Below are 12,086 nucleotides of genomic sequence, written 5' to 3'. Positions count from 1 at the left end.
GGATCTTACTCTGGATTAGGCTTTGTCTTAAGGGAATGTTGTGGGTGGCTTGATCTTCTATCCAAATCACTGAATCTTTCTCCATATCAATAATAAGATTGTTTTGCTCCTTATCATTCTTGTGTTCACTGGAATAGCACTTTTAGTTTTCTTCAAGAACTTTTCCTTTGCATTCATAACTTGGCGAATTATTTGGAGCAAGAGGCCTAGCTTTCAGCCTGTCTCAGTTTTTGACATGCCTTCTTCACTAAGCTTAATCATTTCTAACTTTTGATTGAAAGTGAGAGGTGTGACTCTTTCTTTCACTTTAACACTCAGAGGCTGTTGTAAGATTATTAACTGGCCTAATTTTAAAACTGTCGCGTCTCACGGAATAGGGAGGCCCGAGCAGAGTGAGAGAGACAGGGGAATGGTTGGTTAGTGGAGTAGTCAGAACACACACAACATTTATTAAGTTTATCAGCTTATAATAGCACAATTTTGTCACCCCAAAATAATTACATTAGTAACGTCAGAGATGACTGATCGCAGATCACCATTGCAAATATAATAATAACAAAAAAGTTTGAAATATTCCGAGGATTACCAAATGTGATACAGAGCCACGAAATGAGCAAATGGTGTTGGGAAAATAGCACCACTAGACTTGCTTGATGCCTTCAATTCATAAAACATGCAATTAAGCAAAGTGCAATAAAACAAGGTTTGCCTATATATAAATATAAAATGGTTATTCTGTTTAGGACCTAATTTTCAAAACAAATCATTGTGACACCTAAACATTTTTATTATGCAAATATATTACATGAGTAATATATGGCTATAGTCTCGCTGGAAAAGATTCAAATTGTATTGAAGAATGTAGGATAAACATGAAAATCTGCTTTCACTCCAATCCCACCACCACTCCCTATCATAAAGTCATCCACTGTTAACAGCTTTGTGGGCTTGCTTTCAATCGTTTGTGTGTGTGTGCATATGTGTGTGCATTTACATATATAACAATACATACCCTTTTACATGTAGAATCAAGTTCTAAGTATTCTGTGAATTTTTCTGCCTTTAACAATATGTTTTGGACATATTTCTACTTCAGCACTTATAGGTCTATACTTCATCCTTTCAGTGGCTACATACTATTCAATAGTTATTTGACTACTGATGAAACATGTTTCCATTTTTATTTCTGTTTAAAATAATATTTCACTGATCATCACTGCAGGTGCACCTTTATACAAGTATGGAAGGTTTTCTGCAGCATAGATTTGTAGAAGAATTGGCTAGTCAAAGGATATATGGATATGTGTTTTAATTTTGATAGATTTTGCCAGTACTCTTTACAAAGGTTGGACCATTTTACAAATTTCCAACAGTATATAATAGTACTTGTTTCTTATATGTCTTTACTAACACAAGGTGTTAGCAGTCTTTTTGTTTTCACTCTTACGGGCAAAAAAAGGATATTCTTTTATGTGCTTATATGGATTATTTATCGTTTCATGAATCACCTGTTATATCTTTTGACCATTTTCTGTTGGACTCTATCTTTTTCATATTGTTTATAAAAATCCTTATATGCATTCTAGATATTAATCCTTTATCTTTTATACACGTTCCAAGTGTTTTCTGTCACATTTATTTTAACTTATTTGTAGAAAAAAAAAGTATTTTTCATTTTAATTTGTAATTTACAAGTTAATTTTTAAGAGGTCAGATCTCTTTATCTTTTCCATTATGGATTCTGAATTTTACATCTCATTTCAGAAGGCTTATATAAATATTCTCCTTTATTTTCTTCTAATACTTATATAGGTTGTTTTAAAACTTTTAGCTTTTTAATTCCATCTAGTAATTGTTTTATATTGTGTAAGGTGGGATGATCAAATAATTTTTTTCTTAAAAAATGGATAGCTACTTGATCAAGCATCATCTTTTTAACTCTGTTTTGAAATATTATCTTTATCATTAAAATTAATTTCATATGTAAGGTGTCTATTTATAGATTCTTCTATTCTGTTCTGCAGTATTGGGCTTCTCATCCAGGAACATTAAGTCATTCCATTTACTCAAGTCCTCTCCCACATTTTTCTTTAAATAGGTCCTAAACATTTCTTGTTAAGTATAGTTCTGAGCATTTATATTTTACATTGTTATGAATGGGGTTGTGTCAGTCAAGTATGCTTTCAACAAAAGACACAGAAACCTAGACAAACAGAAAACAGAATAACTCAAATCATAAGAGGAGAGGCCAAGTCCCTGGCTGTTGTGACTGACTGTTCCATGAACAGCTCCATCATCCTGCTGCTGCCACTTCATAAGCTCTTTAGATCTGAAAGTTCAGTTCTTCACTTCTGGCAAGTTTTCTTCTCTTAATTCCTTGATCATTTCTTCTCTCCCATTCTCTGTTAAGCTCTCTCGAACTTCTTTTTGTTAAACATTGCACATTCTGAATTGATCCTCCATGTCTTTTAATTTTTTTCCCTCATATTTTATATTTCCATTTTTCAATTCTGTGTTCTGAAAGATTTCCTCAATATTGGCCTCCACAATGCTAATTTGACCTGCTGCCATATCCATTTGGTTTCTCAGAGCATTTATTGAATTTTTTTTCTATTTTATTGTTTTTATTTTGACTTTGAAGCATTTACCCTATTCTTTTCTACAGCAATCTATTTTACAGATGCTTTGTTCTCCTACAATTAAAAAAATTCTCTTCTGAACCATTTTGATTTTTCCTAGAGCCACTTCTAGAAAAATGTTCATTCATCCACAATTCTTACCGTATTTACTTAATTACCTGATAATTACCTAGTTATTCACATTGAATATCAAGTTTCTCAGGATCTTCTCTTTGAAATGGTTATCTCCTGCATATGTTTTGACTGCAGGTTATATTTCTGTTCATATTTGTCTGTCAATTCAGCTCCTTCTGATTTATGTCTCATAATTTCTAGTCTTCTGTCAGTGCCCTCTTCATTGTTACAAAATATTTTTAAATTATCTTTTGCCAGTTTTAAGGAATTTCAGTGGGAGGGGATGAACACACCCATTCTTAGCTCACAATTTAATCTACTCTCATAGATTTCCTAATGTGATACTGGTCACCATAGATACTACTATATAACTGAAAAAAGTTAATTCATCTTTCCTACATAGCCTACTTCTTTATCAAAATGATAAATACAGCAACCAAATTTTCAATGTTTTTAATAAATTTTTTAGGTCAAGGCTCACTCTTTATTTTCTTCATTCAACAATGTTATTCTAGAAGAAAGCAAAAAAAATTCAGAAGGATCAATGTTGTCCCAGGATTTGAAATTTGACGATGAAGTTATAAAAATGGATCCCAGGATCAAGCCCAGACCAAAACTTATTAGTTTGGATGACAAAACAATACTTTCCCTTACCAAGACTAGCATTTACAGTCATATTGTGGTGAGTATTAGGAAGAATAAAATTTGGTCAGAATCTATCACATGAAATCTAAAGATACTAAAGCACCTATCTAATGATGCCAGGCATCATGCCATCCATGCTGGGCATGCTTAAAAAAGTGTCTAGCCCTTTTCTTCTACAGATCAGTGTTGTCCAGTAGTATATGATATGAACTACATATATAATTTTTCATTTTCTATTAGGCACATTTTTAAATTTTTTTTAAAAAATAAAAGTTAAGATTAATTTTAATAATATAGTTAACTCAGTATATCCAAATATTATCATATCAACATGCAGTCAATATGAAGATTCACTAATCAGATGGTTTCATGCTAAATCTTTGAAATCTGGAGTATATTTTACACTTACAGCACATCTCAATTCAGACTAGCCACAGTTCAAGTGCTAAGGGCCACGTGTGGCTACTGGCTACCAGGTAGCTCTAGAGGTAGCTGTCTAATTTGCAAGGAACTTTACTCCTGAAAAACAAACTCTCTTCAGCTGATTAAGATGAAGACAGATAGGTTTCAAAACAGTTTCCAGGATTAAGCAACACAAACTATAGGAGCTTTATCTTTACAAAATTAATCAATAGAATTTGGGTGACTTACTGAAGCAACTTAACTTTACACTGAAGAAATTCTATTAAGATATTAAGCCTACTTCTGTATCTTGACTCCCAATCTGTCCATTTCAAATCTGCTACCATTCTATCCAAACTCTCTCTATCTCTGACCTAGACTATTTCCAGAGGTCTCCCTCCTCAATCACAACATTACACAACTCCAGGAGGCACCATGCACATTATGTACTGTTAATGTGCTCTTTGGACACCATTCACTGTATTACTGATGCAAGTGTGTGTGCGTTGGGCTGGAAGGAGGGAGGGTGCGTGCTTCCTAGAGCTATGCAACAGAGGTCCTGTCCTGCTTCCACTTTGAGCCCCCAACCCATTCTCCATGTTGAAGATAGAATAGTCATTTCAAAATGCAAATCTGATGTGACACTCTTTACCATTCCTACTTAAAATCCTCAAATGATTTTCCATTGTTTTAAAAATAAAACCAGAGTCCTTAATATGGCCTATAAGATTTTATATGATCCGGTCCCTGGCCTACCTTTCCGGACTCTTCTTGTAGTACCTTCCCTGTAGCTCTCTGTGTTCAGCCTCTTTCCTGTTTCTCTGTGTTCAGTTTCTTTTCTGTTTCTGTTTACCCTGTTTGCAGCCACACAGAGTCTCTGCACTTGCTACTGCTTCTGCATGGAATGCTCTCCCCTGACCCTGTTCTCCTTAGTTAACCCACATATATTTTAGATCTATACTTAAGCATTAAAGCCTTCTCTTACCTCTGAGTCTAGGTAAGATTCCTTTGTCATATGCCTGTATCCCTCCTAGACTGTAAATTCTACAGGGGCAGAGGCTATGGCTGTTCTTAGTCATGTATATCCCTAGCACTAGGGCAACTATATAAGGTAGTGCAGTGTGCATTGCACAAAAGGGCCACATCTAAGGGACAACTTTTATATAGAGAGTAAGATATTTACTACAATAATTTTCTGACAACTGTTGTTAAAATTTCTTATAAACAAAATCAACCTATTGTTACAATTTTCTAAAAGCTGGAAATAAAGGAATCTTGAGGAAATGATGCTTTTTTTCTAATTTACTCATAAACACTATGTGACTAGCATCAACTTTGCCATTATCTAGCACAATGCCTAACACATGTGAGATACTCATTAGTTACAATATCTTTTCAAACAGCGAGTGGTTCTTACAGAAAAACTGGGTTGTTTGCTTGAACCTGCAGTAGTAGACAAATTGATATTTAATTGACAAATTGATAAGAATACTTGAGAAGGCAAGTTATTCTTGCATGACACTATCTTTCTATGTATGCACTGAAAGCTGAGATACAGATAAAAATTCAGAGATGATTTTTATCTTGAAAGTCAATTACATAGCTCCATTGTGGCAGTTCTAAATGCATTGTTTATGATGACAGTTTTTTCTCAGGTGGTTATGTGAAACAGAAAGAGAATGCAAGAATAGCTTTTAAGATAGTAAGTGACATCACTAGTTTTAAGTCTGCTTCTGAAAATATTCAAAAATCATCTTTTTCAGGAAGTTTATGGGATTGCTTTGGTAAAACTGTTTTAGTACCATCCACCAAATCTTTAGGTCTAGGAGACTATCTTTACCTTAGAGAGGTCTTATTAGAGAAGGAACGCTTCATAACATGATGGCTTATCACTATCTTTATCATAAAAGTGCAGTGTAGTTATCATCGCAGGATCAATCTTCCAGCTGACAGCTTGAAGGAATTGTTTCTGAACTATAATGTCAAGATTTCTTTTGAGTAATAAGTTCTTGGTAATAAAGTCTCAGTAATGAAAAGTTTAATAAATGAATGTTCTGATTGGATTGAGCTTCCACAACATGTATACAACGTAAAGGAATTAAATTAAAAAAAAAAAACTTAAAAAAAATACCCCAGCACTGGAAGGTAGGTCTTTTTTATTATCTTTGGTTTGTAAGATAAAAACCAGAGAGGAGCGTAAGACTTAAGAATATCTTGGCCAGCTTGTGACCTCCACTGGACTATTAATTTGGTCAACACCCATAACATAAAGATGAAAGGCTTTTTCATCTTAAATTTGCCTATATTGCTTAAAAGCCAGCAAACTTTTACTAGATATTAGAAGAAGAATGTTTAGACATCACACCCTTTGTTTTCCTTTCTTTGTGCCATTGCTGTAAGAGAAATTCAAGGTACAGACCTCTTATTTTACTTTCAGTCTTCCCCACTAGATTGAGTTTTACAAGGACATCCATAAAAATAAATAAAATAATGTAAATTAAAAAAAACCCAGAGTGACATATAATTTTATATGTCCACAGTATAACAGGGTGTGAGACAGTGGTGGTGAGTGAAGGGGGTTGGAAGGTAGACACCTGATTTTATCATAATACCTGTTTGTTGGGAATACTGTGGTCAACTGTATTAATACAGTTGCTATTATAAACTATACCTTTTAAAATCAGATTATAAAATTAGACTATGCTTTTAAAATTAGATTTTTTTCTCATTGGTTCTCTCAATGTTATTTAAATAACTAGGATTAGAATATAATCTGTCTTTTTTAAATGTATATTTTATTTTACTTCAGAGTCTGAATCTACATGGAAACAGCTTGAGTAAATTGAGAGATCTCTCCAAGTTAACAGGACTTCGAAAACTTAATATCAGCTTTAATGAATTTACTTGTCTAGATGATGTATACCACCTGGTAAGAACTGTCCTTTTGAAATTAAGTAAAATAAAATTATTAATTTAATGAATAAATTATTTTTGTAATTATGACCTCATATATATCATATTCAATATTACACAGCCCAAATTAGGAGCAAAACATACACTATTGTATGTTACTTTCCCTAAAATAGATCTTAGATTTAGATCCTGTTTACAAACCAAATATACACCTGCGGTCATATCTGTTTTCTATCTACTTTAAAATAAATGTAGAACTACTCCAGACTTGCTTTTAAAATGTCATTTATAAAATACCATTTCCAATTTCTTCTGCTCATTTTCCCACTCTTTGTTTTTCTCCTTCTTGTGAGTCCTTATTTCCTCTTCACTTTCTAGCTTACCGCTTGACAGCTAATGTCGTCAGTCCTTCCCATCTGTTCATCATCTGTATGATTATTTCTTTCTCTTGGCCTTGTCCTTTCTACCTGAACATTACACACTTAGGTCTTTTTTGACTTGTGTTTGCCTTATAAATCACAGGACAAATGCAGTAATACACATGTACACATAGGTATGGCTCTTACCTGGCTTTTGTTTTCCTTGTTATATATAATACAACAAAAATAACTACATATGGGTTTCAGAACTCCAACCCAGCATCCCATTTCCACAGGTCCCAGGTCACTGACATACCTTTCCAGAATATATTATCATTCTCAGCTCTTGCTCATTCTCTACTCTACCTCTTTGCAAGCATGTCAAGGCCCTTGCAATGCTGCTTCTACCACTGGGGTGGGACTTGTTACTTTGCTTATTGGCTTTAGTATTAAACCCCTTTCTGTGTTTCTTTTGGTAAGCCAAAGTCCTTTTTTTTCCAAACTGAGGTAACATTGGCTTATAATATTATATAAATTTCATGTCTACAATATTATATTTTGACTTTTGTATACACTACAGCGTGCTCACCACTAAAGTTTAGTTTCCATCCATCACCACACAGTTGATCCCCTTTACCCATTTTGCCCTCCATCTACCCTACTTCCCCTCTGAAAACCACTACTCTGATCCTTGTATCTGTGTGTTTGTTTTTGTTTGGTTTGGTTTGTCCATTTATTTTGGATGTTTTATTCCACATACAAGTGATATTATACAGAATTTGTCTTTCTCTGTCTGACTTATTCCACTTAGCATAGTACCCTCCAAGTCTATCCATATTGTTACAAATGGCAAGATTTCATCTTTTTATGGCTGAGTATTCCATACACTGAGTAGTATGTGTGTGTGAACATTTGTTGCAGTGTTGCCAACAATTAGAAGCCACATAAATGTCCATAGTAAAATGTTTTAAACAATCCTAACAATTCACATATTAGAATACTAGAATAATGAAAAATCACTTGGAGAATATTTAATAATGTGTGACCATGTTAGAAGGATACAAAATTCTATATAATATAATCTATTTTATATAAGACAAATACATGAGCATATAATTTAAAAAACAATGTTTTCAGTGGTTCCTTCTGAGCAACAGAATTATATATGCTTTCTATTTTTCTTTTTATTTATTTACTACATTTTTCAGATCTCCAGAAAGAACATGTGTTACTTTAATGATTTTTTAAAATGTTATTAAAAACTGTACTTTTAAAAAAGGAAATTATAGAATGGAATAGGTTTAGTGTCTATCTCTGAAGAGGAACCCTTTTTAACCAGGCTGTGGGTTCAGTGGTATAAACCAGAAGCCTAATTCCTTGTCTGTTGGGGACAGATTATCATGCCAGTTTTTCTTTGCCTTTTCTTTCATGAAAACAAACATCAGCACTCCATGTATCAAGGGTGAAGTAGGAATTAAGAGAAAATGACTAGAATAACATACCTATAGCTCTTTAGGAGAATACGTACATTGATACTATTATTGCAGCATAACTACTGTCTAGGTTTTCTGTGAGGATTATCAGAAAGCATGTAAAGCACTAAGAGAATCAGAGAGATGATCTTTCTAGCATCACTTCCATTTGTATGTGTTGCAGTATAACCTTGAATATTTGGATGCAAGCCATAACCATGTGATAACCCTTGAGGGATTTAGAGGTCTGATGAAACTTAAGCACTTAGACTTGAGCTGGAATCAACTGAAAAAATCTGGTGATGAAATAAATACGTTATACAAACACACCACAAGCCTTCTCACTCTTGATATTCGACATAATCCATGGCAAAAGGTATGGCACAGACGTGTTTATTAAAAAGCAAACAATCATTTTTATTTCAAAGCCATTTCTCACTACTATTCAATAGTAGCCAGAAACAGGCAAACTATTTTTGTTTCACTACAATTCCTTTGGGTATTTCATAAGTTGAATTTATTGTAGTGATCAAATGAAATTGAATGTTACTTTAAGAAAAGTCTATAATTTCATATCAGATTTTTTTGCAACCACTAATAGTTTGAGACTATTATGGCTTTACTAGTGTTAGATGTCATTGCCAGTTGCAAACCTGCAGAGAATTTTTATTGCTCAGTGCACTGAAACCCTACGGTAATGAGGCACAGGAATCAAGAGTAATAGAATACAGTGAGAGAAACACTATTAAAGGGGGACCTAATTTGTCACCTCCCCTTATAAACCTGAATTATAAAGTCTTATGTTCTGTTATAAAAGACAATTTGATTGAACACTATTTTTTCATCACAAAAATAGGTAGACTCATGCTAAGAAATTTCAGTATTCAATGATTATATTTAAGACTATCTCCAAGTATTTAAAATAAGCCCCAAGTTTATGTCAAGAATCCTCCTTTCCCTACTTTCAAAATATATATAAGACTGTGTTCAACATTTTTAAAAGGGACTAGAGCATGATTGGTTCTATTAAACTGGCCATATTACTACGTTTATATTGTTGTATTTCTCCTTTTTCACTCAGTAAAACTGAAGGATTTTTTTCTTTTGCCAAATCAGGCTTCCTGAATGATCACAGTACAGCTATAGCCTTCTTGCCAAATTAAATGTCAAGGGCTAAAAATCTATATGGAATCCTGCTTGGAGCTGACTAGCTAAGTGCTGATCCAGATAAACAGGAGGCAGTGCAGTTGTTCTTTGAATACTTTTCACCACAGTCACTTTTTAACAGCTTACCACATTTCCTCCCTTCACCAGAGTAGCACCAGCCACCTTCAAAATAAAACAGATTAATTCTTGAATATAATTTAATTTTAACTCTTATGTAAGCCTCTTTTTAGACATATATGATGAAGTAGGAGACGCACAGATGGGAAGGGATGAAGAAGCACTTCTTTCCATGCCACAACATATGTAATATTTTGTAAAAATTAACTTTTGTTATTTTTCCCAAGCCAGCCACATTAAGGCTGAGTGTTATTGGCAGATTAAAGGCTCTTACTCATTTAGATGGAGTCCTCATTACTGAAGAAGAAGCAACAGCAGCTGTGAAATTTATTACTGGAACAAAGATCACTCAGGTTGGATTTTACTATTTAATATTTCTTGTTCTATTCAGAATATACAAATAGTAGTTCCTATACTCTTGTTTTGAGATTTTGTATTCTCCTTTTAGTGTGGTAATAAAAAAATCAATCCATAAGTCATATCACTTGAATTTTTTTTCTGTTTAAATGTATCCCATTTAAATACCAACTTGTTATATGGATTCTCATCCTTGCACACTACTCCAAAAATACCGGTAGAGTAACTGCTTTTTTCCTAGTCAACCTGAACTCACCAGAGTCCTTTCTAGAGCCTACATGAAAATAAGCAATTTTCCATGGATAAGGTAAGCTTAGAGGCCTTGAGAAAGCATTTGGTGAATTGTTTACCTAATGATGATATTATATGTGTCTGGCTGAAAAAAAAAACCAAAACCTGTTAACTTGAGGGAGGGTAAATTATCTAGATTAAGAATGCTACTTTAGCCAAAGTAGCTTCAACATCCTAAAAAATCTCCACTCTAGTTATCTACCTATTTACTTTTTGTGGAGTATTTAAATATTAATTCTTTAAACAATGTAATATTTAATTTTGGATCTATTCAAAATGAAGAAAAGAAAATTTTTATTGGTCAAAATAGAATTAACTCCTGAAGGAGAGGTGGGGATTTACCATACCAGAAATCAGAACTTACTAAGATTCTGTAAAACAATACAGAATTGGCAGAGTTAAACAAATAGACCAATAGAACATAATATAAAGACCCACAATACATGGTAGCTCAATAAATAGCAGAGCTGTCTGCACAAATCAGGAGGCTAGTCAATAAAAGGCCCTGGAACAAGTGCACTGAGGACTTCCTTACAAAAGGCAAAACCAAAAATGTTTTTAGAAGAAAAGATCAGAGATTATCATTTGACCTTGAATTAGGGAAGAATTTATTATGCAAGAAACAAAGAACATAAATTATAAAATACTAGATTTGTCTCTGTTAAAATTAATACATCTATTCCTCAAAGGGCATGCCATAAAGAAAGTGAAATGACAAGCTACATACTGGGAAAAGAAATCTGCAACATATCTAACTAACAAAAATATTTTTTATATATTCAGAGTATATTAGGAAAAAGACAGTCAATCAAACAGAAAAATGAGCAAAAGATTTAAACAGACACTTCACTGGAGAGGAAATCGGAACAGCCAAACAACTTAGGAAAATATGTCCACCACATTAGTATTCAAGAAAATAAACATTAAACTGCAATGATCTACCAATTTACAGCCACCAATCGGAAAAATATATTTTTTTAAATAATCAAGTTTTATCAAAAATTTGAAGTAAACGTTACAAGTGGTACAACCATTTTGGAAAACAAATTGTCATTATCTAATAAAGCTGATTATGTACATGCCTTAAACCCAGAAAGTTATATACTCTAAAGAAACTTTTGGATGTGTGCACCAGGAGTCATATAAAAGAATATTCACAACAGCAATGTTTATAATAGCAAAAAAAACTGAAATCAGCCCCAATGTTCATTAAGAGGAGAACTGATAAGGAAATGCTATATAGCAATGACATATGAATGAACTACCGCTACAGGTAGCAGCATAGATGAATCTTATGAATATAGTTGAGCAAAAAACACAACTCACAGAAGTATACATGCATATTATTCAGTTTACATAAAGTCCAAATATGTGCAAGACTAAATAATATCTTATATATGGATACAAACATAAATATATAGAGCAGCCAGTAAATGGTAGATAAAAAATTTGAGATCATTTGATTGCTTCTTAGGGATTGATTGATTCACTTGAGACAAGTGATAGCTTCCGAGGAAAAGAGGAAAAAGATTAGGATGGGGCACACAGGGAGCTTTTGGTGTAGTAGGAATATTCTAGCTCTTAAACTGGTTTTATGGGTGGATTATATG

At 33.3% G+C, this 12,086-nt stretch overlaps 1 protein-coding gene across 1 annotated transcript in view; it reads left to right on the top strand.

Moving 5' to 3' along the window:
* LRRC9 (leucine rich repeat containing 9) overlaps nucleotides 1-12,086 on the top strand; it is an 88,236-nt gene that overhangs the window by 32,131 nt on the left and 44,019 nt on the right. Inside the window, exons 16-19 of the mRNA XM_045522061.2 lie at nucleotides 3,223-3,435; nucleotides 6,610-6,729; nucleotides 8,729-8,920; nucleotides 10,056-10,181. Of these exons, the coding sequence (XP_045378017.2) occupies nucleotides 3,223-3,435; nucleotides 6,610-6,729; nucleotides 8,729-8,920; nucleotides 10,056-10,181 (651 nt within the window). The remainder of the gene's footprint in view (nucleotides 1-3,222; nucleotides 3,436-6,609; nucleotides 6,730-8,728; nucleotides 8,921-10,055; nucleotides 10,182-12,086) is intronic.

This window comes from Camelus bactrianus, chromosome 6, assembly GCF_048773025.1.
Source record: "Camelus bactrianus isolate YW-2024 breed Bactrian camel chromosome 6, ASM4877302v1, whole genome shotgun sequence".
NCBI lineage: Eukaryota > Metazoa > Chordata > Mammalia > Artiodactyla > Camelidae > Camelus > Camelus bactrianus.
Note: the sequence above shows the minus strand (reverse complement) of the source record. Positions and strands in the feature narration are given on the sequence as shown.